Consider the following 26,797-nt stretch of genomic DNA (forward strand, 5'->3'; position numbering starts at 1 on the left):
ATTATTGCCTACAGATGGCAAAGCTTGTTCTATCAAGACGCCACTATCACTGTTACTCTCATATCCACGTGTTGATCTTGGAGGAGATCTGAGCCAGTCGGACGATCCAACAACCCCAATCGGTCAAGTTATGCTATAAATACCCCTCACTAACCTAAATTAGTGGTAAAGCTCATTTACTCTTTCATTGCTCTCTAGCTACTCAACCTAGAGCTCTGAAACCTCTTTCTCAGGGTATTATTGTAATTGAATCTAACTTGATCGTTGGAGGTGCCTACCCAACCACCTTGATCGCCCCACTATCACTTTTGTTTGTGTGGACAGGTTCTTGCCTAATCAGCTAGAATACGACCATTTTTCACTGGAAGGGTTAGATTTGATTGCAACACCCACACTTAAAGCCTAGAAATATATTTTTTTTATTATTGTTATTATCGAGAAGATAAGGTCTGATTATTAAATCCATCACATTCTTACTTTTAGTAAATTCATGCATGAAATTTTATGGTGAAGATTCTATGCACCGACCTTAATATTAAATTTCTACAAGTTTGGCTCAGACTTAGATAAAACCTACTTCTAAAAATGTGATCTTGTACTGTTAAAAGCCATTACAGTTGAAAAGTAAATATATAAAAAATTTGATGATATAGTAGTGATAGCCCAGTTGATTTTTGATATCAAATGTAATTTACAAGAGGTATCTTTTGATATTTGTATTTTAGTTTTCCATTAAAAAATATAAATATTTTATATTATAGATTTGTATACTTTTTTATTCATAAGATCCCTCTACAAAAATGTCTTTTCTTCAATGAATTTTATTTTCATAAAGTAAAAATCATAGAATGGGACTATGAACCTTCCTAGAAGCTTCTCATTGTCTTCCCCCCCCCCCCCAAAGGTTATTTATATTAAGAAAGTCAAAAAAGTAAAAAAAAAAAAAAAAAATAAAAACTACATAAAATTATAATCTTCTTTTACCTGCTGAGATTTGAAAATTGTAATTTTCCTTTATTGTCCTTTGTGTTAATTACGAAACTTAAAAGTAAAATATATTTTTTTAAATATTATTATAAAGAGTTGTCATTATCTTGTATCCTTTTTAAATGTTATAAGAGATAAAGTATTTATTTTACTTAAAAGAAAAATGTATATTTTTTTACTAAGAGGTCATTTGTATATCTCCTTACTCTTGTAATCACAATCATTCGATTCTAACAGTTCTATATGCGGCCTTCTAAGAGTTGCATGAGATAGGTTTACAAGACAATACAAACCCTTGGATTGGAACGAACCATCCGAGTCAAACCAAGGATCCCAAACTCCATGCAAATAAGGCTCGCTAACAGGACTTAGGTAATGGCACTTCTCGAAGCAGATGTCAGCAAAGAGGGCAGGAGCCACAGAGTTCGATGACACCCCGCTATCGCCTTATGACTTTTCAGCCGAAATGGCACAGACGGGAGATTCGGCGCATCCTCTCCTAAACGTCATGCCTCAGCATTAAATGCCATGAGTCCCATTAAATACCTAGGGACAAGCTGGAGGCTTCTCATTAGCTCCAAGGCTATCTCGAGTACTACGATCTTCCATTTTGTTCCCCCAAGTTAAAAACAATATCACATCAAGATCATACTCATGCTGACTTCTTGATTCACCTACGGAGCCACCAACTGTCCTAAGGACAACGCTAACCAACTGGTAGCATCAATCACATCCCGAAACCATCTCAACCGCCCATTAAAACCATCCCAATCGAAGGGCCAAAACGGATCCTATGACCTCCAAAGGTAAGGGTTCGCTGTATGAATGAAGGACGGCTATTCAGGTAAAGAGAGAGATCTCTAGCCATTACTCTCCTTCATTAATTCATGAGCATTTACTTCTCAGGGGAAACCCTTAGCTCTCCCACTTGAACTAACTTAATCATTGGAGGTGGCTTCTTGTCCTAAGAGGCGGCATACTCTCACCTTTGATTTGGTTTCAAGAAAATCGAAACCAGATCGGAAATGAACCAAAGCAGCAAGGAGAATATTCTATACATCTTCCCAACAACATCAATCAAAAATTTATATTAAAAAAATTTATTCTTATTTATTTATTTATAACACTTATTGTTTCCCTAGATATCCTTTTGTACTTTGATTGCATCCATTTGTACTTCACTGCATTAGAAATGCAAGATTCTTTTAGGGCTGTTTGGTTATATGAATTCAGAGATTTCAAATCTGTAGATTCACAAATGAGATATTTATACCTGTTTGGTTATGTGAATCTCTAGATTCATGAAATCTAAAGAATCTAGAGATTCACCTTTTTACACTTAAAATGTGAATCTGTAGATTTATGGATATAAGGTGAAATCCAGAGATTTCATCTCTACAATAAAAGTGTTAAACATTTGAACTATGACTCGATAAATATTTTTTTAGGATAAATTTATGGATTTCATTCCAAAGATTCAAGCTAACCAAATAGTTAATTTTATAAACCATGACTCCATAGATTTGAAATCTCTAGATTTTTAAATCTTCAGACTCAAGTAACGAAACAGGCCCTTAGTAGGCATTAGAAATGCAGGTGAAGTTTCTTTTTATTTGGATAAATGAAAATGCTGGTGAAGTTGGCGAAAGTATAGTAATGAAAAAATATTTATATAATGTTTTGTTGATCTGGAAAGCAATTATAAAATAAAATTTTAGAATGCTATATCTTGTATTGAAGTCAAGGCCTAAAAGGGAAATTAAACTTAAAAATTATAAATAAATTGAATAATTTAGTTGTTATCGATCCTGATAGCATTAATATTAAAATATTATATATAAAATCCCTATTTGAAAATGTTTAATTAATGTATCGGTAAGAATTTTAAAATTACAAAAATACAAAGTTATTTCTTCTTTTTCCCAACTTTGGTTTTCTTTATGATTAAAAAAAGTGAAAAGACTTTCTTTATTTGTGAACTAACCAACTGAGAGATTAACTTTTATTTACCAAAAAACAAAAGAGATTAACTTTTTAAATTATATTAGATAATTTTATTATTATTTTTTTTTTTTTGTATAAAGGGGCTTATTGTGCCGAGGGTTAGTAGAGTGGTAAGATCCATAATTCTCAATGGAAAGGTTATGGGTTTGACTTTTGCAGACGACAAGCATCTCCCTGAAGATGTAATCAAGGTGCGAAAAAAAAAAAAAAGAGTCAAACCACAACCTCTTCACTAGAACTGCTCTACCTTGACAATAGATAAATTATTTAATAAATGATTTATGCTGATATGAAAAGTTTGACTAAAAAAAATGCAAGATATATGTCCTTTTCATGTTAATAGAAGAAATTGAATGACCACATTAATGTTCTAGAGTAAATTTCTCAGTTAGATTATGTGAAAGTTAAATGAATTGTCATAATTAACTCATTCTTTCATTTTGAAAATGTATCACAAAATTTAGACTTTTTGGTTTTGTTTTAATTGTTGAAAATACTTTCAAACTATTAATTTGAATATGAACATATTACCTCTTCTTCCCATTTTGTACAAAATAATATCACTTATGTGTTTTTCATAGCAATCATACCTAGACACAAAACTACCTTATATAAATATTTATTTTCCTTTAGATAAATGTAAGATATGTTTTCCATAATGCCAAACGTGGTTATCAGTTATGTCTTAGAAACATGGTCGCCAAGTAAAGTGTCACATGACTAGATTATGTTTTATTCCATTAATTTATGGCTACAAAATAAAGGCAAAATGTGTGGTCCTAGTGCTGAAATCCACCCCTTATTAGGGGGCATGACTCATTCCATTCCATGGTCAACGCAATACGTAACGTTCTACCATTATGGTAGAAAAGATATGAACTAGTGATGTACAGCAACAGTATTTGATACGATTTTAATACGATACGAAATTTAATTATCTCATATTATTGTCATAACGAATGCCAAATGGTTATGGTATATCATGCCATTTGATATTGGTATCATATCTAGTCAATACAAAATGATTCTCATATTTGATAAGCATGATTCATTTGTATCATTTTATCCATTGCATTCTCGTAACCATCTATACACCATAAGCCAACCCAATAGGTAGAAGCACCTACCAACCACCCATTGATGAGAAATTAAATAAGTAGGCCACTGGTTTCACAATGGATTGAGGCCACTGGTTTCACAATGGATTGATTATGACTTGTAATTTAGATTAAACATTGGATTGAGATTTTCCTAAACCATATTTTTTTTCCTCCTTTTTTTTCAGTCATCATCAATTAGTCATCGTAATTGGGGCTCCACCGGGTGGAGGGGAGGAGGGGATTCCTAAACCATAGTTAAGGAGAAGCTCTTGCCAAAGTAGGGTTGCTCGATTGGTTAGATCAACATCCCTTAGCGAAGAGATTGTAACTTCGACTCTTACTGATGATATATGTAATATCTCTGTTAATGACTAAAATAGTCATTCTACCTTGACCGGTCCGACCATCATGTCAAGAGTACCCAATCAGGATAAACTTTTATCATCTGCCAACTTTCTAGAAAGGATAAGTCAAGTAAAAGACTCTTTCTAGAGTTACTTTCCTAACACAACTCTTCTTAGAGTTATATTCGGAGTCTAACTCTGATATCTAAAGCTATATAAACACCTCAGGCAGGCTTTATGAAGTAAGTATTCATATTTTGTGTGATCAACTATTTGAATTCTCTATTGAGTAGTTGAGATCATATCATTGGTACTGACTTACTCGTCGGAGATGTATCTCGACCCCCAAGGTCGAGCACGTGTTTTGCAGGAACGTGACAGGGAAGGACGAGCAAGATTTCGTATCAACAATCTCCATCCCCTATGTATAAAAGTGCTCTTGTACCTACGAAGAAAAAAAAAAAATAGGAGCTCCTTCACTTGAAGCTATCATTGCATTTGGAGAATTTGGATGGGCATAATGGATGAATGGGAAGGGAAGTGATAATGATGCTAGATTTTCATTTATGATCGACTTCAAATCCCACCAAAAAAAAAATAATCAATGCTATCCCTGAGTTACCCGCAAAAATTAATGTCACCTCTTGAGTTATCCAATTTATCAATCAATCCCATTATAAGTTGAAAATATATCAATGACACCTCCTAAAGTTAAGAAATCACAATTAAGTACTGATATAAGCAAGTTAAACTTTTCAAAATAACAAGAATAATCTTGAATGAGAAACCTTACGCTCAACTCGTTTCTTCAATTTTCTTTATCGTCTATGATCATTTTTCCCGTTTATGAATCCTTATAAAGTTTGGGGAGATATGATTTATAGGCAGAGTTTTTAAACTTAAGATGTGACGGGAAATATTAGAAATGAATAAATAAAAACTAATTAATATTAAAGGTGTTAGTAATTGGATAACTCAAAATGTGATAATAATATTAGGGTGTAACTCAAGGGGTGGGACTAAAATTTTTCCAAATAAATGACAGTAAATTTGTAGGTGAATGAAAACGTGTGTTTAACCTTGATGGGTGGCTTAATTGGTAAAAGACCAACACTTCCATGTAGGTTAGAGTTTGAATCCTCACGAGCTTAGGGGCGAAGCCCCACCTATATTTGATACGAGATGATTTCACCCGACTGGGAATGGGCCCAACCAGTGGTAACCCAGTTGGGATATTGGCCAATTTCAGATGGAATGCTTTATCTACACTGAACCTATACAGCAACACCACCCTAAATAGAAAGTCAAACCCGAAGATGATTAGGCGGAGCAACCGACGGGGGAGCTTGTCCAAGGCTAATTGGGCAGCCACCGTCAGGGAAGCCTATCTACAATCAAAAAGGCAACCCGCATACTATTTAAACAAAGACTTACTCCTCCGGTAAAACACAAACTTATTCTTAGCAAACTCCTGTGTAGCTCTTGCACAAGACCTTAACCTAATCACTGTCTAACTTAGCCATCAGAGACAGTTACTCGGCATCCTTGCCAGCCCGCGCCTGACCTTTCTTGCAAGACTCATCGTCTCTGAACTCGTGAAGGGCCTGTTTGGTTACATGAATCTAGAGTTTCAGTCTGGAACCACGATCGAGAACTAACCCGGGAAAAGACAGAACCGAACGGGAAAAGGGACGAGAATGGAGGGGGAAACGGTCAAAAAGCACAAGACACCAAAACAGCGAAAAAATGGAGTGTTCCCACACAATTAACCCAGTGAGATAGTTTGAAACCTAGTATTTGAATCCCCGGTAACCAAACAGGCCTAAAGGCATGATCGAGACAAATCAATATTGATTATTTAAAAGCTCTCCAAAGGATGTAGTCGAGATACACGTAAGCTGAACCATATGAACTTCAAATCCCCTGGGGAAAAAAAAAAATTGTATTTAATGAGTTCGGGTCTTTCACCGAACCCAATCAAATCTAAAATAGAATCTCCTTTCTTTTATTTTTAGTTAATCAATCTTTTTCAAAAAAGTAAAAGGATAAGTCTTCGATTTCGTTGAGGCATGGAGATGGAGTACACTCATATGGAAATTAGATGAAGATTCCATGCATGCTTTCCTAAAGTCCTTCAAAGTCAATAATGCCCTCACACTCCACGCAATGGGCATGTCAAAGATGGAATCATATTATTAAAGTTGAAGAAAACTTGTCCAAAACCGGAAAAGAAAGTTCAAAAATGCCGTGGTATATCATATAATACATTATTTGTGATGGAAATCTAATCTCTATAAGAATAATTTAATACCAAATGTCAAAATGTTTCCCTGAATTATCAAGTGAAAAACACCGTAATTGGTCATTTGTTTGGGTGCATAAGAAAACCAGAGTCAAGATTTGGTTTAGATATATGCATGGATTCTTGTCTTGGTGTATCAATTACTTAAATTAAGTAATTTGCCGTTTGAAAGAAGACCAACAAAACCTGCATTACTCTAATACTTAGTCTTATCTTTTTAGAAGAAGATTGAAACTTATTGATCTTTCGTAAGAAGACTTAAGAAAGTTCATATATTGAAGGTAAACAAACTTAACAAAGTACAAATTAATCAACTCAAAGTGGAATATTTAGAATAAACAAATAAATAAATATGTGTGTGTTTTGTTGGATTATTTTTCCTTTTTTTTTTTTTTTTTTTTTTTTTTTTTTTTGTTGTTTGTTTGATAAAACACCATTTATTGAAGGGAAGGACACAAGGCCTCACAAGAATAGGCATCGTGAAGCCAAGTAGTGGATAACGGCTAAATGGTCTCATGCACCTTCAATTGACCGGGCCTCCTGAGTTAGAAAGTTTGTCATAGAGTTGGCCTCTCTAGAAATAAATTCAAAAACAACTGGTATATCAAGGGAGGATAGCTTCCTAATATCCTCTAGAACCATCTCCAGTTGGGCAGAGACATTGATAGGTCTGCTATTTAGGTGATTTACAACAGCATTTCAATCATATTCGATAATGGAATGAAACCCTTATAGACCTCCATTACAGGGGCGCGGGTGAAAGCTTCCCACCACCACCTCTGCAAACCAGTTTCTGAGACACCGCATCTAAGAGAAAACCATTGAAGTCTCTAATTACAAATCAAATGCCTAAATTACCATCCAGATCCAAATAAACATCACTTGATCTTAACCACGGAAAGGCACCTAACGCTGAGGGTAGGGTTTAGTATGAGGTTGTTTAGCCCGCACCTAGAGTATCAGTTGAATACCAATAAGTCTCTAATAGTACAAATCAAATGCCTAAATTAGATCGAACTAATCGTGGTTCATATTAGAATATAAGTTGAGCATGACTCAAATACCTCAACAATAATTAATTGGGTATAACTTAAGTACCTTAACACAAGTTAGGTATAACTCAAATACCTCAACAACAACTAACTTCACTACGAAATCTAGTGTCACATTGATATTTGATTTACATAAGCATCAATATTATTATAAATAAAATTAATCCACTAAAAATTAAAAAATTAGTAATTTAGAATTAGACAGAAAATATTAAAGTGCAAGATAAGGCAAGGCGGTGACTTTACGTGCTGACCAGGCCAGGGTAATATCGTCATTAACTAAAACCCTGGCCCTTTCTTGACCACCGACCAAACCGTCCGGTCCAATTTCTTTAAATACACGTTTTAGAATAGGATCATTGGTTGCATCGCTTCTATTTTTAACTGATTTTTCTTTCTTTTTCTTTTCCAATTGGGTGGGTTTTAGGCTGGATTTTCAATTATTAATTGGGTTTAAGAATGCTAATCCGTCCAACTTTAGAGTTGGTAAGTAGGGGATTGTACTTTCTTTATATCTTTCCACATATTTATGAAGAAGGTCTATTTTAATTCATTTTTTGGTCTTCCCTCTAAATATGTGATGTCGCTGTGTCAGGGTGCAAAGAGAATTCATTTCATTTTCATCATTTAAACATGAAAAGCATATTTGATGACCTAAATTTTGGGTTGTTTTATATTTTTGTATGATCATATATTCATTGTTAATAAAATAAACATAGATTGATAACATGTTAACGAGTAAACACGAAGAAGATTTGATGCACTGCATCTATGTGCTTTGTATTGAGACTCAATAAGTACTGCATATAAAAGGAACCCTAATAGAGTGGCTCAATTAGTAAAAAACTAACAACTTTAAGTAGGAGATCAGAGTTTGAATCCACCTCAAGCCGAGGCATACCCATGATTATTATGTAATACCCGAATCCCCAACTATATAAAGTCATCTATTAAAACAAAATTTATATATCTATAGAAAGACTTTCTTAATATGATTAATGTGTAGACGGAATTACAACCATGAATAGAATTTCCTAATGTTATATACATAAAAAAAGTTAATAATAATAAATAAATAAAAAGTCTATATACACAAATAAGGGCAATACAATATAAGATGAGATGTAGACAATTACACGAAATGTTATAATAAGATTACATGATGTGTCATGATAAGATTCTTCCTAAGGTTATGTTTTTAAAAAGCATTTGTCACATGATAAATTTGAGTTCCAAGGTGTCTAGATCTTCATGAGATTCACCCATTTTCTATTTTATATTCGTTAGGAGATTTAACTTGGTTTAATTACTAAAATCTTTCTTTTTATTTTGCCAAAAAGAAAATCAAATTAAAATGAATGAAAAAACACAAAAACCAAATCTAATATTGTAATAACAAGTTTGATATCACACTGAAATCAAAGACTCACTTACGAAGTAACACAAATGAAATTTGAGAAAACCTAGTCGAAATCAAATAGAAACTGAAAATTCCCTAAAGATTTAGTTTTTATTTTCATAAAACCCACAACAGAACAAATAAAATCAACCAAAATTAACTGATCCATTGACACCCTTACTCATATATCGCAATACGGAAAAAATTTTCTGTATATAATATTAATTTAGTATCACTTCTTTTTGAGGACAATGTATATCATGTTCCTAATTTTTTTCCACAACACAATCAAATGGAAAGAACATTTGTAACTCATGAGTCCATAAGCTTGGTGAGAAATAATATTTTCGAAATTTAACGATTTTAATAATAAATGGCCGGAAAAATTATAGTCGTTAAATTTCTAAAACACCATGTGTCATAATTTCAAAAATCATGCAAAACATACTCATGTCATTATAGCATAAATAAATAAATAAATAAAGACAAAATTAGAAGACCATACAAATTATACGGTGATGGAGGGGTAGTTTCATTTCATTTTCAGCCAATAAATAAAAATACGATCTTCCACCATATCTTATAAAGCCTTTTGGCTTTTAAAAACTTTAAAAACATTTGTCACACCTCAAAACCTAACACATGTTGAAATGCTTTTTGTCCCAAAAAAAGCTATGGTGGCAAGAGCATCTCTTGTCCTTTGATTCAAGGGCAAAATCGTCTTCCTAGTTCAACTTCAACATTAAGTCATCAACATAGATCAGAATATTCCTTTTCCATCATTCGCATCGTTAGATGACGGCGAAGTTAACGGTTCTAAATTCTAACGGGTGATTTGTTTGCTCAGAAAATGAATAAATGGAGCGGGTCCAAATCCGGGCCCTACCCGACACAATCTTTTTCTTATAGCCAATTTGTAGGGCAACAGCATATTTAGGTATGTAACCTACGGGTCCTACACTACATGAATGCCACGTGGGATGTTTTTCATGTCATCGTTCAACTTTGATGCTTGCAAACCCCAGAAGGAAAAATTTTCAAAATTGAAAGAACAATATGTTCCTTTGATGGTTTCGAACTATACAATTGAGTGTAGGACCTACCTGTAAAAAGCATAGAAATACAAATTTCAGTAAACCCTGTGTGGATCACATTTTTTTTGTGTAACCATCAGAAGAACGCATTGTTCTCTCTTTATGAAAAATTGATCCATACTCGCAAAAGTATATACACAAAATAGAGATTTATACAGTTTACTCAAAAGTTATGTTCTCGGCCAAGGAAAATGGATGGATTTCACTATGAAGAACAACATAAAGAATGTGTGAGATGTGAAACATTGCATGATTAAATGTGGTTAGTGAAATTGCAATATTAGGATTCCATTGACCGCATTACCACGGTTGTATTTCATTCAATTGCATGACAAAAAAATTCTCATATTTTGTTACCAATCACTCTAATGGAATGGTGTTCATCTCCTCGTCAAGGGCGTGGCCAGGATTTTACATTAGGGGCCGAACTGGATCATGCTAGGTTGGTGCTTCTGATGTGGTGACGCCTAGCCTATGGTGCTCAACGTTAGATAAATGCCTCGTGGATTTGGTTAAGTTTCAGTTGCACAAAAGAATCATTTGATGGGGTTCAAGGGAAAATTTAAAAAAAAAAAAAAAAATTCACTTAAGTTGATATAATTTGCAAATGGTTTTTTGTGCGGTTTAAATTTAATGAAATTCACGTGGCATCCAACCACCACTGGCTGGGAACCACAAGCATCAGAATTTTATCACGACCACCCATCTTCCCTCTAGATGAAGGAAATGTATTCATCAGTCACATCCAAAAGTTCGAATTAATTTAAAAATAAAAAATTTCCTTATCTTTTAAATATTACCTCAATATTTGGATGTGATTGATGAACAACAGTTAATACAAAAGAAAATGGATAGTCTATTTCTTTATTAGAAATAAACTTGATAAAACTCCCACAAGCACCACCGTGTCAAAGGCACTAGCCTAACAAGATCTACAGATGATTACAAAATTTTTACCATCAATATTTAAGGAAAAAAACTACAATGTACTAGTTTAAAATCAAGGATTACAAAATTTCTATCATCAATATTTAAGGACAAATAAACTACAAGGTACCATTTAAAATCAAGGATTACAAAATTTTTACGGTTGATATTTAAGAAAAAAATATATTAAATATTAGTGGTAAATCTATATTAGTGTTTTATGAAAACAATAACAATTAAAAAGCCACAAAATATAACCCCGAGGGGTGGCGCACGGCAAAACCCAGCGTTCCCACTAGATGAAGGTTTGAATCCCTCAGCCGCGAAGCCCCAAATATAAAAAGCGCCGGCGGAAGGGACCCGCCAAAAACAAAGCCACAAATACAAGACACAGCAGCTACCATAAAATCTCAAAGGGAAAGACTAATGCTAGTATTAAGGGAAAACGCCAAAAGGACCTTGAAAAATTTTAAAAAGGAAGAAAATAAATTTCCCAAAAAGGGGCACTTGATTGTATAATGCAGAAATAGGGTAGTGAAAAACATTCGCACAAGCGCAAGCAAAAGGAGAAATTTAGAATTAAAAGAGTATTTTTTTTATTCAAAAATAAACATTTAACCACAACTTTCTTCCTATTATTATACATTATTTTCACATTTCTCTCTTTTTCTTAATTGGAAGGATAAGCCCTAGGGTACTGGTATAAGGCATATTTTTAGAATATCCATTTCTCTCTCTAAATTATATAAAATTGTAGTTTCTTAGTAATAGAAGATTTTTTTTTCTTTTCTTGGTAAATGAAGAAATAGAAGAGTTAAATCTTAAATTAAGAACTCCAAGGAGATTGCTATGTTTCAAGGACCACCACCTAAAGATAATTGATCTTGAAATCAACTTTTCTTGAGATCTAACCATACAAAATAATAATCATGTAATTAAGGTCAAATATAATTTAATGTGTAATATATCACATAATTAATGAGGGGGTTAAAAATTTTTAAATGATTAAACAAGAGTCGATTGTCAATAATACATGAACGAGTTGAAGGCACTATTGGGGTATGTGAGTGAAGAAGTTTTCTTATTTTTGGGAAGTCGTTTATTTTCTTAAATTATTAATTAGAGTTAATTTAAAATGTATATTATAATGATACTTTTTAATAGTATATCACTTGAAAATTAGTTTAAAACTTTTCATTAAGAGTAAATATTATTTTGACAAAAAAAAAGAGAAGAAGATAAGTATCACTTACTTTCCTTTTTTAGTTGACCAAATAACATTTAGATCCTTTTTAGTTGGATAATACTAAACCTGTAAATGGATAGCCGAAATCCGCCTCCGAATTCGCATTCGTGTTCGTTTAAGGATATCCGTATCCGAAAATTTTATTATCGGAATATATCCGTATCCGTCCGCTAAGCAACCGGATTCGGATTCGGATAATTGCTTATCGGATCGGATAATATCCGGATAGAGTAAACTATTTAACATTTTTTCCTTAAAAATAGATGATAATCGGATTCGGATACCGGTAATTGGATTCGGATAGTTGTATTCGGTAATCGGAAATTAGAAATTTATAATAAAAAATGTAAAAAAGTGACAATTATCAATCAATAATCGGATATTTTATCGGATCGGATTATTATCGGATATCCGATAAAGTTTCGGATTCGGATTCGGATGCCTTCTCTAAATTTTTGCCGGATTCGGATTCGGATACGGATAGCGGATTTGCTAATCGGATTCGGATACTTGGTGTATTCGAGCGAATCCGGTCCGTTTACAGGCCTAGATAATACCACTTATCTCATCTTACCTGGCAAATGTGTTAAATACACTGTTTTTGTTAACTTTATCAATTGAACATTAAATATATTTTTTAAAAATTCAAATTACTTTAAATTAAAAATTTTATTTTAATTTAAAACCAAAATTATCCTGAATTACCCGGTATTTAAAATCCTAAATTATCCCCAAATAATATTATTATAAAAATATATATTTAATTCATTTGAAAAAAAAATGAAAAAATAAATAAATTTTTTTAATTAATTTCTTTTCTTTTTATTCATAATAAAGAAAAGATGTCTAGATTTAATAGTAATTTTTATAATAATATTATCTAAAAGTAATTTAGGGGTTTAACCACAAATATAATCGAGGGTGTTTTGGAATTTTGACAATGATATTAATTAAAGGAAATTTGGGGTGTAAGATAAAATAACTTTTCATGTAAAGGATAGTTTCGAGGGTTAGAATAATGTTTAAAAGTAAAAATGAAATTTAAATGAAAAAAAAGTTAATGAGAGTGAGATATTTGATGTCTTTGTCAAGAAAATCTAAATAATCAACTGAAAAGAAAAGATAAGTGATGTCTACATTTCTTTAATATTAAAAAACTTGGAGAGTAAGACAATTGGGAAGAATTGTTTTAGTTTTAACTTTTTAAGCACACAAGTCTAAGGTGTCAATGACACTTTCACGATAAAACCAGATAAGATTTGCATTTCTATAAGGTACGGAAGATATATAATTGGTGAGGAGCTTGAAATTTATAAAATGACAAAACAAGCACTACTCAAATAAATATAATACATTTGGTAAATGTATAACATTTTTTTTCCTATTAAATATACAATAGATTTCATTTTATGTGGTTGAAATGGAATCATATCTCAACATATCATACACACTAAAAATGCCACCTCTTTTTTGTTTTTGAGGTACATGAATGGGGTCAGAGACCAAAAATGAAGAATAACTATTAATGTTAGTTAGTAAATTGATGTTTTGGCATATTTATATTTTTCAAAAATTTGAAAATAACTTTGAGGTTTGTTATTGTTTTTCTCTTTTTTGTGTCATGTCATTACAATCTTAGAAATTCAAAACGACTAGAATTTAAAGGCAAATTAGTATTTCATATAGTTTTTTTAAATGAAAGTCATATCGTCGTTGAACTTCTTAGTTATAGCAAGACGTAAAATGGACGTTACGTGTGTAACTTAAATAGTTTTTTTAATACCATTAAAAGTGATGAAAGCAATAGTAATTTTAAAAAAAATAGGGTTCGAATTGTAATTAAGTTATATATATAAGGAGCACCCCTAGTTATCACTAAATAATAACAAACCTCAGGGTACTTAGAAAAAACAAAGATACCACATCATCAATTAACTAATGGAGTTTAACAGTAGAGGGATATCAGTAATTTCAGGCAAAATATAAATTTGATTTAGTAATTTCTAAAAATACAAAGGGTAAGATAGTAATTAAGTTAAATTCTGGGGACTAGAAATAATTTATGAGAATAAATACAAATATCAGACTCAAATTCAAGCAAATTGACAAAAATCACCATACCTCACAGATAGAGATGTAAACTGTCCACATTGGCACATCTTGTCGGATAATATCCTCGTAGTTTTCGGATAGATTCAACCGGATTTGGATATTTATTTTGTTTCTTCCAACAAATTAATCTAAATCAATGTAGACTAAATACAGGTTTTCACCAACCAAACGTTGAGAGGTATTATTCTCATGGTATGAGATCGATAATTCGAATCTCCCGAGTCAATGGGTGAAGCTTCACCTTATATACTAATTTATATGTAAAAGCTATCCTTATGAGAATATATCAAGATGCATGAACGCTGACTCGAGCCAACCTCAGTTCAAATTGGTAAGATAATAATCATTAAAAAAATAATATAATCTTATCCACATCTTATTAGTAATTGGGAATCTTGAGTATCCTTAAGCAAATACAAATGCTGATTTGGAAGCGAATTTCGATTACCATCTGCAACCCTTTTACAGATAATAATAAACCTATGGCTCTCTTGAAAATAGACTTTCATCACAATTAATTTTGAAATATTTAATTAATCTATAATATCATAAAAACCAAAACAAATTGACACATCTCATTTTCTAATTGCAAAGAAATTAATAAAAGAAATTAAATAAACACATTATGGTCTATCCATAATGGAATCTTTCCTAATTTGGATGAAAAATATAATTTTTACAAATAAGGGGTAGCATTATAAATTAAGTCGGATCCGTTTTATTTACACCCATTAAACCGCTCCACATTCCACTATCCAAACGGACCAAACCCGACCCATATTCGAATTTCCCCGCGTAGTTTTCGTGGTTTCTTAGGAAAAGATTCCGTTACTTTCCAGGTTGAACCGTTAAAGTACAGTTAAATTTAACGGCAAATGATAACGAATACGGATTGATACGGAGGTAGGTGTGTTCTAACATGGATGATCGGTAGTTGAGCGGGTAGAGAGAGAGACGGATAGATAGAGAGAGAAAGAGAGTGAGTGAGGGATAGAGAGAGAAAGAGAGAGTTACAGGCTATAAATAGGGGCCGAGAAGTAGAGAAAGGAAACTCATTGCTTGAGCTCTCTTGTGTTTTTCTTCTCTTTCAAGCTCAAACTGAAACTTTCGATCTCTTCGATCTCTACTTGTTATTGTATGGCCGCCAATTCGCAGAGCCGAGGAATCGCCAGCCTAGGGAAGCGATTCATAAGCCAGATCTCGGTCGGAAGCCGAGATTCCACTCGCGTTTCTTCCCCTCAGGCATCTTCTCTGAGGTAATAATCGTTTCATACGATTTCTTTGTTTTCCTCTACATTTGATCTTCGGTTTCCTGGAACTTGCTGCTCTGTTTCTTTAGGACATGATTTTCTCCCTTTCGTGACCGTTCTGTTGTTAGTTTGAGGAATTATTTGGCAAATAATATCAAATTTGTGTTACTTTGTACAGGAAAACCATGATATGGCTCTTGATTTGTGTTATTTTGACCATTCGTTTGTTTTAGGTTTTGCTTTCTTTAGTTTTTTTTAAGTTGTTCTTTGCTGGTTTCAAGTTTCCGAGTGTTTCGGTGGCCGATCTGTCAGAAACTGTAGCTTTTCTGGAGTTCTACGGTTGCAGAGAACTTAGTTTTTAAGGATTTTGTGCTCTCATGGCGGTTTTCTCCACCTCTCCTGTTCGGTAGAGTTTGGATTTCGTGCTCTTCCAATTTTTTGTCTTCCCGCGGTTCGCCTGCAGATTTGCTGTGGTTCTGCAAAAAACTTTGATTTCTTCTTCTCCTAGTCTCTGTCTAATTTTGTGCGCTGTGGTTTTCCTGACTTCTCTTCGACTCTTTACCTGTCCATAAAGTTCTTTAGCTGATTTCTTCATTTTCCTCTGTTTTTCCCCCTCCTGAAATCTAGTTTCTTATTTCGGTCGAGCTGGAAATGTGAAATATCTTAATCAATACTCTTCTACGTCACGAAATCTCAGGAATTCCATTACTCACATTTGTCTTCTCTCTTTTTCCTTAAGAGCGACAGGTATGCAACACCTGGAATCCTTTCAATTAATACAGTATCCGAAAATCTACTGCAGAATTCAGAAAGTCCTCACTTATCTCTACAGAATTTGCGTTTTCTCATCTTTGTTCCTCTTTTGCCCATCACTGTAGCACCTGTCAGTCCTCACTTATCTCTACAGAATTTGCGTTTTCTCATCTTTGTTCCTCTTTTGCCCATCACTGTAGCACCTGTCACGGTTACCATAATATCTGTGGTTTATTTGCCGAGGCACAAGGCGGTTGAGCTAACACGTCAACCTCACACCTCCACCTACCCTTACTTACCTTGTTAGATAATGGAGATTCTTTTATCCGTTTTTGCCTTCACTTTTTCATATTGGGACCTCACTTTTTTATCGGATAATTTCCGTGCTATTCTGGACACTTTCGTACCTTCACTTCACTAGTTCACTGTCTCTTTTAATTTTAATCTTTTTTATTTTATGCGGTCCCCTCCACTAAATATCCTTTGTATCTTTGCATTATCTGTTTGTACGGTCTTTGTATGGGACTCCATACACTGTGGACCTTGAGGTCTTACCTTAAAAGGCATCTCCTCACATGGGTTCCAATAATTTGAGGCATTTCCTTGCAAGCCATGTGATGGATACTACCAAAAATAAAAACTTGTTCATGGTTTAACTTGATTCATCCATGTGTGAGTCACTCTGGTTAAACTGGTTTAAATTGGTTGACTTTCATGGGTAATGTTCCCATCGTACGGTCAGATCCCTGCTTGATCCTTGGTGCTGCAGAGGATCGGTTTCCTATCTTGCATGGGATAAGAAATTTAAAATTTCCTCCGGATTCTGAATTATGGTGCAGTTCAGAATAGATTGGGACTTTGGGGATGAGAGGTTGGCACCTGGTATCTGATTTTTTATCCTGTCCATTTTGAGCCATTCATTTCCTTATAGAAGAGCGACGGGTGTTGAAAGTAAGATCTAAAGGTTGAAGTTAAATTTAAATAAAAGACTTTTTATCTTTGAAATCTAACGTAAACCTTAGAATTTAACTTTGAAAACTTGTCGTTCATACATAAGGAGGAAATGGATCATACATAAGGTGGACAGGATAAGAATCCATTGCACATCTTTGGCTAACCTTTTCTTTTCATTAGATGTTAAGCCTTTCAGCTATCACAACCCTTTTTTCCCCCTTCTTTTCCTTTCCCTTCTTTGGGTTGAAACTCCAGCTTCTTAATTGAGTTGGGGAGTGAGTCCCATTAGGGAATTGGAGAAGGATTTTTTTTTCAACTTAATTTTGTAGGGATTTTCTGCGACGAATCTTGTTCTTGGCATGAGTTTGGATATCGCATGGATATTAACTAGCTAGATTATTTATTTGTTGATTTCCAACAAATTAGATAATTATTCAATCATATTTCCAGCTCATTGAAGCATTTTTTGGCCTAATCATGTTCTGTTCTGAAGCCATTTTTATGTGTTCCAAAACTGGTTTAGCATGACTTGTTTAGGCTGATGGTGAACTTGTATTGCCATTGCAGGAGGGGAGTTCACGTCTCTACCTACGACAAAGAGATCGATGAACAAGTCCGCCCGACAGTTGTTCCAGAGGGATCGATCGATCCCACATCGGATAAGTACTGGGCTCCACATCCACAGACTGGGGTATTTGGCCCCTCGACTGACCACATCAGTGTTGCCGGAGCAGGAGGAGGTAATGGCTTCCAGTCCCCACCATCAAATGGGGAGACTTCAGTTTTGGAGCAGAAGGCCTGGTTCCGTCCCCAGGAGGATGTTGAGAAGCCAAGGCAATTCTGAGTTAGAAGCAAAACCTTTGCTTCTAAATCCTCACAGACTTCAAATCAACCAATCAAATATCTATAGATAATAAATACTTTCTAGTAGCTTATATGGTACTCTACTCATTGTGCTACTATGGAGTGTATTCTGATGGTGTTATGTCTAGTAGATATGTAATGCCTCTATGTGGTTATGTCCATCTGGGAGGACTAGCTTGTTTTCTCTATCTCCAACTAAGGATATCCTTTTGCGTGTAGAGTTGATTTGAACTCGTGATCATAGTTTCTCTGTACAGGAGATAAGTTTGAGCTCAGGGTATAATACCATTGAAGGAAAGCAAAAGTCTCGATCTTTAAACCAAACTGGTGTTGAGTTCGGTTCAAATCCAAATTAACAAGGGTAGTAAACCATATGCGTGATGACTTGACGACGATTAATGTATATGTTGTAGGTGTTGTTAATTGTTACAAGGAAAAATAATAAAAGGAGAGTTGATGGCACCAAGTAGCCAAAGCCTGTTGTTTGAGCCAAGGATTGCAGAGATAGGAGCATCAGTCAAGTTGGGAGTTGGGACTGAAAGAAAGGAAACCTCACTTGGTCTTTATGAGTGATTCGGGCTCTTCCTCTCTTCTTATATAGTACTAGGAGGCTTGAGCTAATTTGGTCTTGAAGATGACCTCTCTGATGGTGTAATGCCACTTCCTTCACTTACCATCACAACCATGTCATGTCAATTGTGTTTTAGGCTACTTCATAAAGCAAAATATTAGTTTTAATTGGAGGAGACGAGCAAAAATAATAATAACTCTTTTCCATCAAAACGGGTGATTACATGGGTGTTTGCCAATCAGCTTTATATGAGATCAACCTATGCATATCATTTATCACCACTTTTCTTAAGGTCATCTTAGGTGTCTTCTTAATTCTTTTGATTCTTTCAATTTGAATTAAACCACTACTCTAAACAGAGACGTTAGAGGCCTTAGTTGAAGGTGGTAGTGTTGCATCAATTGACTTTTTCGTCTTTTTCCTTTATTAGTGTTACTCTAGGTCCATTTCAAATATAATTATTCGTTACCTTGTTCTTCATAGTTTTGTCACTCATCTAACTTATCATTTTATTTATGATATATTGAATTTATCTATATGATGCTTTTTAAGAGGTTAGCATTCTACACCATACAATATAGCTGGTTGTGTGACAGTCTTGTAGGATTTTCCTTTGAGCTTGAAACGAATACCTTGATCACAAAAAGCCCTAGATGCACCTCTCCCTTCATACACTCCATTGTAATTCTTTGGAAAATATCATATTTTATATCACCTTTTTCATTTATGATTGAGCCAATGTACCTGAAATGATTGCTTTGTGGAATTTCTTTCTCACCAAGTCTCACCACCTCATGGTCCTTTCGATCAAGACCAAAATTAGACACTAGATATTTTGTTTTTTCTTCTTTTTCTACTTAATTAAAACTCTTTTGATTTTAAAGTTGCTCTCCATGATTCTAACTTTGTATTAATCCTTATTTGTGTCTCATCAACTAAAAAAATTCCATCAACAAAAAGCATATTCCAAGGAACCTCACTAATTGAATATCTTTGGTTATATCATCCATTAATAAGTGTAAATAAATATGGGCTTAAAATTGATCTTTGATATCACCCAATTGGATTGAATACCCAGTTATGGTTTCTTACCTAGCTATTTGATTGTGACATGCTCGTTCTATAGAGATGTTTTCAATTTGATTGAATATCAGCATCTAAAATGTGATATTTGTTTGATAAGATTGGTTAGCAATTGTATGTTTGTATTTTTCTCTCTCCCCTTTTCATTTGGAAAGTGCCAAACACATGCACTTTCACATGAAAGTGTATATATACAAATACGCGCGTAGTGCACAAGACATCCACATTTAGCAAAGTTTAGGAGAGAGAGAGAACTTATGAAATACATGGAAATTTTACATTCAAGTGGAACACTGAAGAAACATACATAGGCATGTACTTAAGTCTGGATCCTTCATCCACATGGATACGAAGTTTTTCAAGCACATAGTTAGATTCATGACAAGTATCAAATTAAAAAGAAAATCATTTTCATGAAGGAAAAATTCTAAAAATTTAGGAATAAATCAAATCTTTTCTCTTCGTAAGAAGATTTTGTCTTACGAAGATTTTGTTGTTAGATTAAACAAATATCATGCATGCTTTGATCAAAAATAAAAAAAAGTGTCATGAATTTAACCATGTAGACTGTAAAATTTTCTCTTCAAGTAAAAGATCCACACTTTATGTATTTCATACAAACAAGCATCATTGATAAAAACTTACACTAAACAAGTTATATGTGAAAAATACATGTACGAGGAAAAACATGAAAATCCACCAAAAAAAAAAAAAAAGCATCATGGGTAAAAGCTTACAATAAACAAGTTACATGTGAAAAATACATGGACGAGGGAAAACATGAAAATTCACCCAAAAAAAAGAAAAAAAAAAGAAAATACAAGTAACATATGTCCTCTCCTTATTGGACAAACTACCAGCTGAAGCTGATGGATTCGAAATGAAGGTTGTACGCAAGACCAGAGGCACAAATTGCAGCTACCTCTTGTCTTAACTTTCTTGGGCCAGAAACCATAACTCCAACTCTTGATCCTTCACAGTCGAGCAATATCTCTGCAATTAAAGCACAAGTAAACATTTCAATTCTTGAATACATCCAATCAAGTTCTCTGGTTTGGTCAATGCAAGAATGTGAATGGTAACTTACTCTTCAGGTTTGGTCTCTTTCCATAATGCACCTTAGTAGCATCAATAAGGGATTGCTGAGGGAAGCTTTCCATTTCACAATCAGCATTATAAGAGAACGAATATGGAGAAGTCATCGGGGTTGGAGTATCCACATTCTGAACCTGCTTCGCTTCCAATGCCATTTTCTTCTTGTTCCAAAGAAAAGCTGCACTGGATGTCATAACTATGCAAATACATAGGAATAACATGTTCAGTAGAGCTCTTGAAGAAGAAGAATATATGTCGTTGGTGTTGTGATCAATTGGGTTTATGTAGTAAGCCATCAACAATCCCAGGATGAGAAGGAAAGCAATGAAAGAACAAGAGATTATAGCTCCAAGCCAAAGCCAACTATTTGGGCCAAGGATTGCTGAGACAGGAACATCAGTCATGTTGGACTTGAAGGAAAGAAACCTCAGTTGGTCTTTGTGATTTGATGTGGGCTCTTTTTCTCTTGTTACATATGCTTCAATTTGTAGTTGCAAGGAAGTAATGTCAGAAAGCTGGGTGACTGTGATGATGGTAGGATTAAGTCTAGCATCGTGAGGCTAGAAGAGTTCTTGAAAGCACATATAAGGAGAACAGAACTAGGAGGCTTGAACCCTAATCTGGTCTTGAAAATGAGCTCTCTGATTATAGACATGAATGATGCAATGCCACTTCCTCCACTTATCATCACAAGCATGTCATATCTGCATATCAACTCAATCATTTTTTAGGTTTCCTGACGTTCCCCCCCAAAAAAAGAAATTTGCAAGTCTATGTATAGGAGCAAACCTCATGAAACTGTTTGATGCTGGTCCATAGGGTCCTTCAATGGAGACATCCAGATGGGGAACTGGGGAGGGGCATGAAAGAATCTGGTAAAGCTTCTTAGTCCAACTTCCTTCACCTTTCACTACAACACTTAGCTTATCCTGATCCATATTACTGTTGGAGCTTATAGTGAAAGGATGCCATTGTAGCTTTGAAATGCTAGGCACATTGATGAACACAGTGCTCAAAGGAGTATAGCTCAACCCTGAAGAATAAAACCCTAAAAAGTAAGTGCTATTTCATGCGAAAAAAGATCAAACCTAGCCCCGCAGTTGGTTCAATGATCATAGCATCACCTGGGCTTTTGGAGAAGTTCAATTCAACGGTTTCACAAGGTAAAACACGAGCAGAGACTAAGCGAACATTTTGCCTAGATTGCAAGAATCGCAAGAAACGATCGACCAAGAATAGGTAAAAACCAGGTAGCATCATGCAAGAATAGCTAATCCCGACGTGTAATATGAAGAAGATGATGAAGAGGATGTAGAGGTAATGGGTGTAGAAGAAGAGCTCAAACATTTTTTGCCTTATGCGAGAGAAGGTCGTCGACCATAATACTAGTCCTGCGAGCAAAGACAACTCTCCTGCAACATTTGATATTCCAACTTTATCCCACTTTAGCATCTGCAAGACAAAACATTCAAGGTCATGTTTGGATGCCAACAAAAGAAAAGAAAACTAGTTTAAAATTTTGAAGTATATACAATTAGCGCTTTTGCTTCAGTGCAGTGGCTGCACGTGCAGCCAACAGTTGGAGTATCACCATAATTTTGTATACGTAGATGGAAAGCTAGGTTTTGACTCAGCTGAATCACTTGAGATGAGTGAAATTTTTTTGAAAACCTAGTCAAGAGTTATATAGACTCAACAAAGACGGAAAATGATGTGACTTAGTAACAATAGGTCTAAGACAGACGAGACTCAGTCGTTTTAACCCGGGCCATAATCAATCAAATTTGCAAAACCATATATATCAAATGGTACAAGCATAACATACCAATATATGTAAGAATGCAAGTTTGGTCCTCATGGGGACAAATACGCCCTAGCTGGCTTCATTTGGGCTCAAAATTTTGGCCCTAAGGGGCTGGTTAGAGCCAAGTGAAAGTGGATCTGATTAGGATTAGTTTGGCCAATGTTAAATGTTTAACTGCAGTCAGCCCATCATAGCCAACCCGATCACTTTGTAGGTTATCTTTTGTAAACGTAAGGCAATTATGTACTGTACATCTTACTATTTTGTGGTTAGGGATAGAGTTAGGGCCAAGGTCAAGGTTAAGTGTCTAACCTAGCTTGACCTAGTCTTTTCTTGTAAGGTGAGGGTCAGAGCCAAAACAAAGTTAAGATATTCAGGATCAAGATCAGGGTTTTGAAAAGCCCGATCAACCAAGCCTGTAGCAATCCTAGAACACAGTGTGATTGACATCTTTTGAACAAATAAAACCCCTTGAATCTCACCTGAGCTATGAGGCTTATCCTATGGGTTCAGATCTATCTCATCATCCTCAAATGGGAGCAAATCCCTAGGATATGGGTCAACTTTAGGCTGAGCTCGAATCCCTTTGGGGCTAGTTCCCCCCCCCTCTTATATTATATAATACCTCCATCTTCAATATATAAAGTCGTCTGTTCTACTAAAACTGTAGGCTAAGATCTCACTCGTGAGTTGAACTCAACTCATTCTAGGCCAAGATAGGAGATTCGGGCTAAAGCCTTAGGATGAGCTAAGTTATCTATTGTTATTTATAGGCATCACACTGTCTATTCTTGTCTTTAATTTTCAATTTGGATAAAATAAAGAGAAATTATTATTGAAGGATAAAGGAAGGGATTTTCATTTCTAACTCATATGTTTGAAACTTAAATTTAGAAAGAGATGAAAAGAATCAGAGTCATAAATTTTTTTGGAGTAAAAAGAAAAATAAATAATGAAACTGATGGAGATTTTTAGAGGTAGTTCCTAATCACGAGGGGGAATATTCCATTAAAAAATTAAATAAATAAAAAACCACGAGGGAGAAGCTATAATATTCTTTTCAGTAGAAAGAATTACCACAGATATATAATATTCCCAACTGAAATTTGATAATCTACATAATTATGTAGAAGTTTCATTTATAATCCAAGGATTAAAAGTATACTAGACTACATTATTGCACATATCCTTATTAACTTATTGTAAATTACCTCTGAGATTTGATTAGTTGCACCCCAATAGATGATATAACACAGGCCATGAGATGTGAAGAGGGTCATGACTGTATGTCCAAGCCAAATATGATACTTGACGCTAGCCTCTGCCGTGAGTCCGACGAGCGGCAACATCGATGATCCTCGGGTCACCGGAAAGAACAAGAAGGCAAGAACTACGTTACCAACAAGTCCTAACATTAGAGCTGTAGTATCCAGCTTTGCTTCCCATCTGCGAAAATAAACCAAATCCCATTTTGTTAACCAATATATGTGTATAGATAGAAAGATAGATAGATAGATAGATATTGGGGCGAGCTTCCTGAGGGCTGCCTCCCGATTTTTTGAAATATCTTTATAGATATCTCTTTGGCCCTCTTTCCATGTGTGAAATACAAGTACTCCGTCATCCCTTTACGATTTTTAAAATTTCCCTATAGAGATCCCTCAAGCCCTATTTTCATGTGTAAAATACCAACACTTGGACCCCCTCCTCCCGATTGGAGAAATTTTTTGAGGGTAAAGATAGAATGAGTAGAAATGACATTGTCAATAAATAGCTTTTAGAGTATTGAATAAATTCGTAGAAACCAAGGTAAGCAATAGAGAGAAAGAGTGAGAGAGAAACAAGTGACCACTTGACCAACATGCAATGCAATACAAATTAATAAGATTTACAAATTTCCATACACTTGCTCGCCATCTTCTGAAGTTGACTGTGGAGTAATCCTTTTGAAGCCGAAGTGCAGATATGTTGAGAATGACCAAACCAAGAGTGCAATGAACATGGAGAGAAAAGTTAGCTCTGTCCATGAAACAATCCCCAGAGGACCTTTTACAAGTACTGGTCTTGACCATGCTGCCAATAGTTTGTGATGGTTGCTCTCACTGTATAAAATAAATCACTCATTTAATCCATGAAGGGCTGATGGTTTTCGTGGAAAAGATAATATTATAATCAGAAGCATACCTTGAAGCAATTTTCTTTCCTAAATGGAGATAAATACACCCCAAGGAAGCAATGAGTAAGACTGGAAACATGAACATGAGAAGTCTATCTCCTGCAAAACATAACAAACGTGGTTAGTATATTCATTTGAAATTAAATATTTTCCATGAACATACATATACAGATGGAGAATGCTTATTACCTTGTCTGCCGAAATAAGAAGTTGAATCAAGCTTTGCTCGGATTTCAGGCAACCATTTTTGCCTGTATGTGTTGGTGGGCATCATGATCCAGATGAAAACAATCCCAACAGAAACCAGCAAGAGAAGAAGTCTTATTGCTGCCCTAACCTTCTTGATCACCTCATGGCTATTAGAGGGAGATGATCTTCCCATGCTGAGAGATGGTCTTTCCATACTTCTCTCTCTCTAGGTCTCTCTCTCTGATCTGGGGAATGTATCTATGGAAGAGCTTATTTATATTAAAGAATGAAACTATAATACTTTATGCCAAAAGCATCTCAACACTCAATTGCATCAGTGGACTACTATTTATTCTCTCTCTCTCTCCACAGGGCGATAAAACTGGAAAGTGTTCTGGGCTTTGGTCCATGTTTATCTCGTAAGGTGGGAGAGGGGATGATTCAATGATCGCCATACTGTACTAGTTGATGTATATTCATATTAGATACAATCATCTTTTTAATCGATATAATATGCAGCATCAATAGTTTAAAACTTTGTATGAGACAAGTGGTACAAACTGTACAAGTCAATGAAGGAAATGAATCAGACTACAATAATTCATATTGAAGGGAATTTATAAGTTTCCTAAATTTGGAGGGTTGACTTCCTTTTTCTTATAAGATGAGTGTACGTTAGAGAGTATTGGTTTGATGGGATAGGTGTGTGCCAAGCGCCTCAAGAAGTGTGTTTGTGTGTGAGGTTTGATATTGAAAGCGTTTCTCAGCTCCAACTCCTTGTGGTTTGCTCGTGGTTCTTGTTTAGTCAACTCTCCTCAACCGTTGTTAGTGTTACTCTCATGCTCTTTACGTGTGGATTTTGGCACGTAAGCAAGAAATGTGTTTGGTCAAGCAACAAAGATGGGAACTGTGTTAGGGTAAAATTTGTATTTTCTGGGATAATGTAGTTTTCAATGAATGAGATGGATATGATCATTGCATAAAATTTTATTAGATGATATGTAGTTTTTTCATTAAATAAATTTTAAGAATAAGATAAGATGTCAAATTCTAACTACGCTTATAGAGATGTTCATACTAACTCATTTGTATCCCACACCAACATCTCGAGGAATTTGATTTGCTTTTTACCACGAGAAAGAAGAATTTAGGTTGTCTATATAATGTTTAGGCATCAAGTAAGTTTGTTAATGCAAAGCACTCGTAATCAGTGACGGAACTTCTCTGGGGCCAAGGGCCATGCATCCCCCTCCCTCATCACCTCTTTGATTGTTTGAAATTTTTTTTGAGAGACCCCTCTAATCCTTTTTTTCATGTGTGAAATACCAGCACTTGGTCCCCAATTGGAGAAATTTAATAGTAAGATAATGGATAAAAACAGTATTATCAATATTAGCTTTTAAGGTCTTGGATAATTTTGTAGAAACTAAGTCACACAATTCACCACTATTTGGCCCCTGCCGATGTTAAATCCTGACTCGACCCTTGCCC

The 26,797-nt window shown here is 34.6% G+C and overlaps 2 protein-coding genes across 2 annotated transcripts; one reads left to right on the forward strand and one right to left on the reverse strand.

Annotated features, from left to right (window-relative positions):
• Positions 1–15,593: 15,593 nt before the first annotated feature.
• On the forward strand, positions 15,594–18,712 carry LOC149000026 (late embryogenesis abundant protein At5g17165). The gene is made up of 2 exons (XM_089140513.1): positions 15,594–15,823; positions 18,092–18,712. The coding sequence occupies exons 1-2, from the start codon at positions 15,705–15,707 to the stop codon at positions 18,366–18,368; spliced, it is 396 nt and encodes a 131-aa protein (XP_088996639.1). The 5' UTR covers positions 15,594–15,704; the 3' UTR covers positions 18,369–18,712.
• Positions 18,713–20,709: 1,997 nt separating this feature from the next.
• On the reverse strand, positions 20,710–25,715 carry LOC149000027 (ferric reduction oxidase 2-like). The gene is given in 9 exon segments (XM_089139361.1): positions 20,710–21,035; positions 21,130–21,663; positions 21,666–21,841; positions 21,927–22,170; positions 22,262–22,589; positions 24,153–24,387; positions 24,846–25,043; positions 25,126–25,216; positions 25,307–25,715. Coding segments are annotated over 9 exon segments (2,160 nt in total). The 5' UTR covers positions 25,521–25,715; the 3' UTR covers positions 20,710–20,895.
• Positions 25,716–26,797: the final 1,082 nt, after the last annotated feature.

The sequence above is a fragment of the Hakea prostrata genome, chromosome 11, assembly GCF_041222555.1.
Source record: "Hakea prostrata isolate BN-2017 chromosome 11, UWA_Hpros_2, whole genome shotgun sequence".
Taxonomy (NCBI): Eukaryota; Viridiplantae; Streptophyta; class Magnoliopsida; order Proteales; family Proteaceae; genus Hakea; species Hakea prostrata.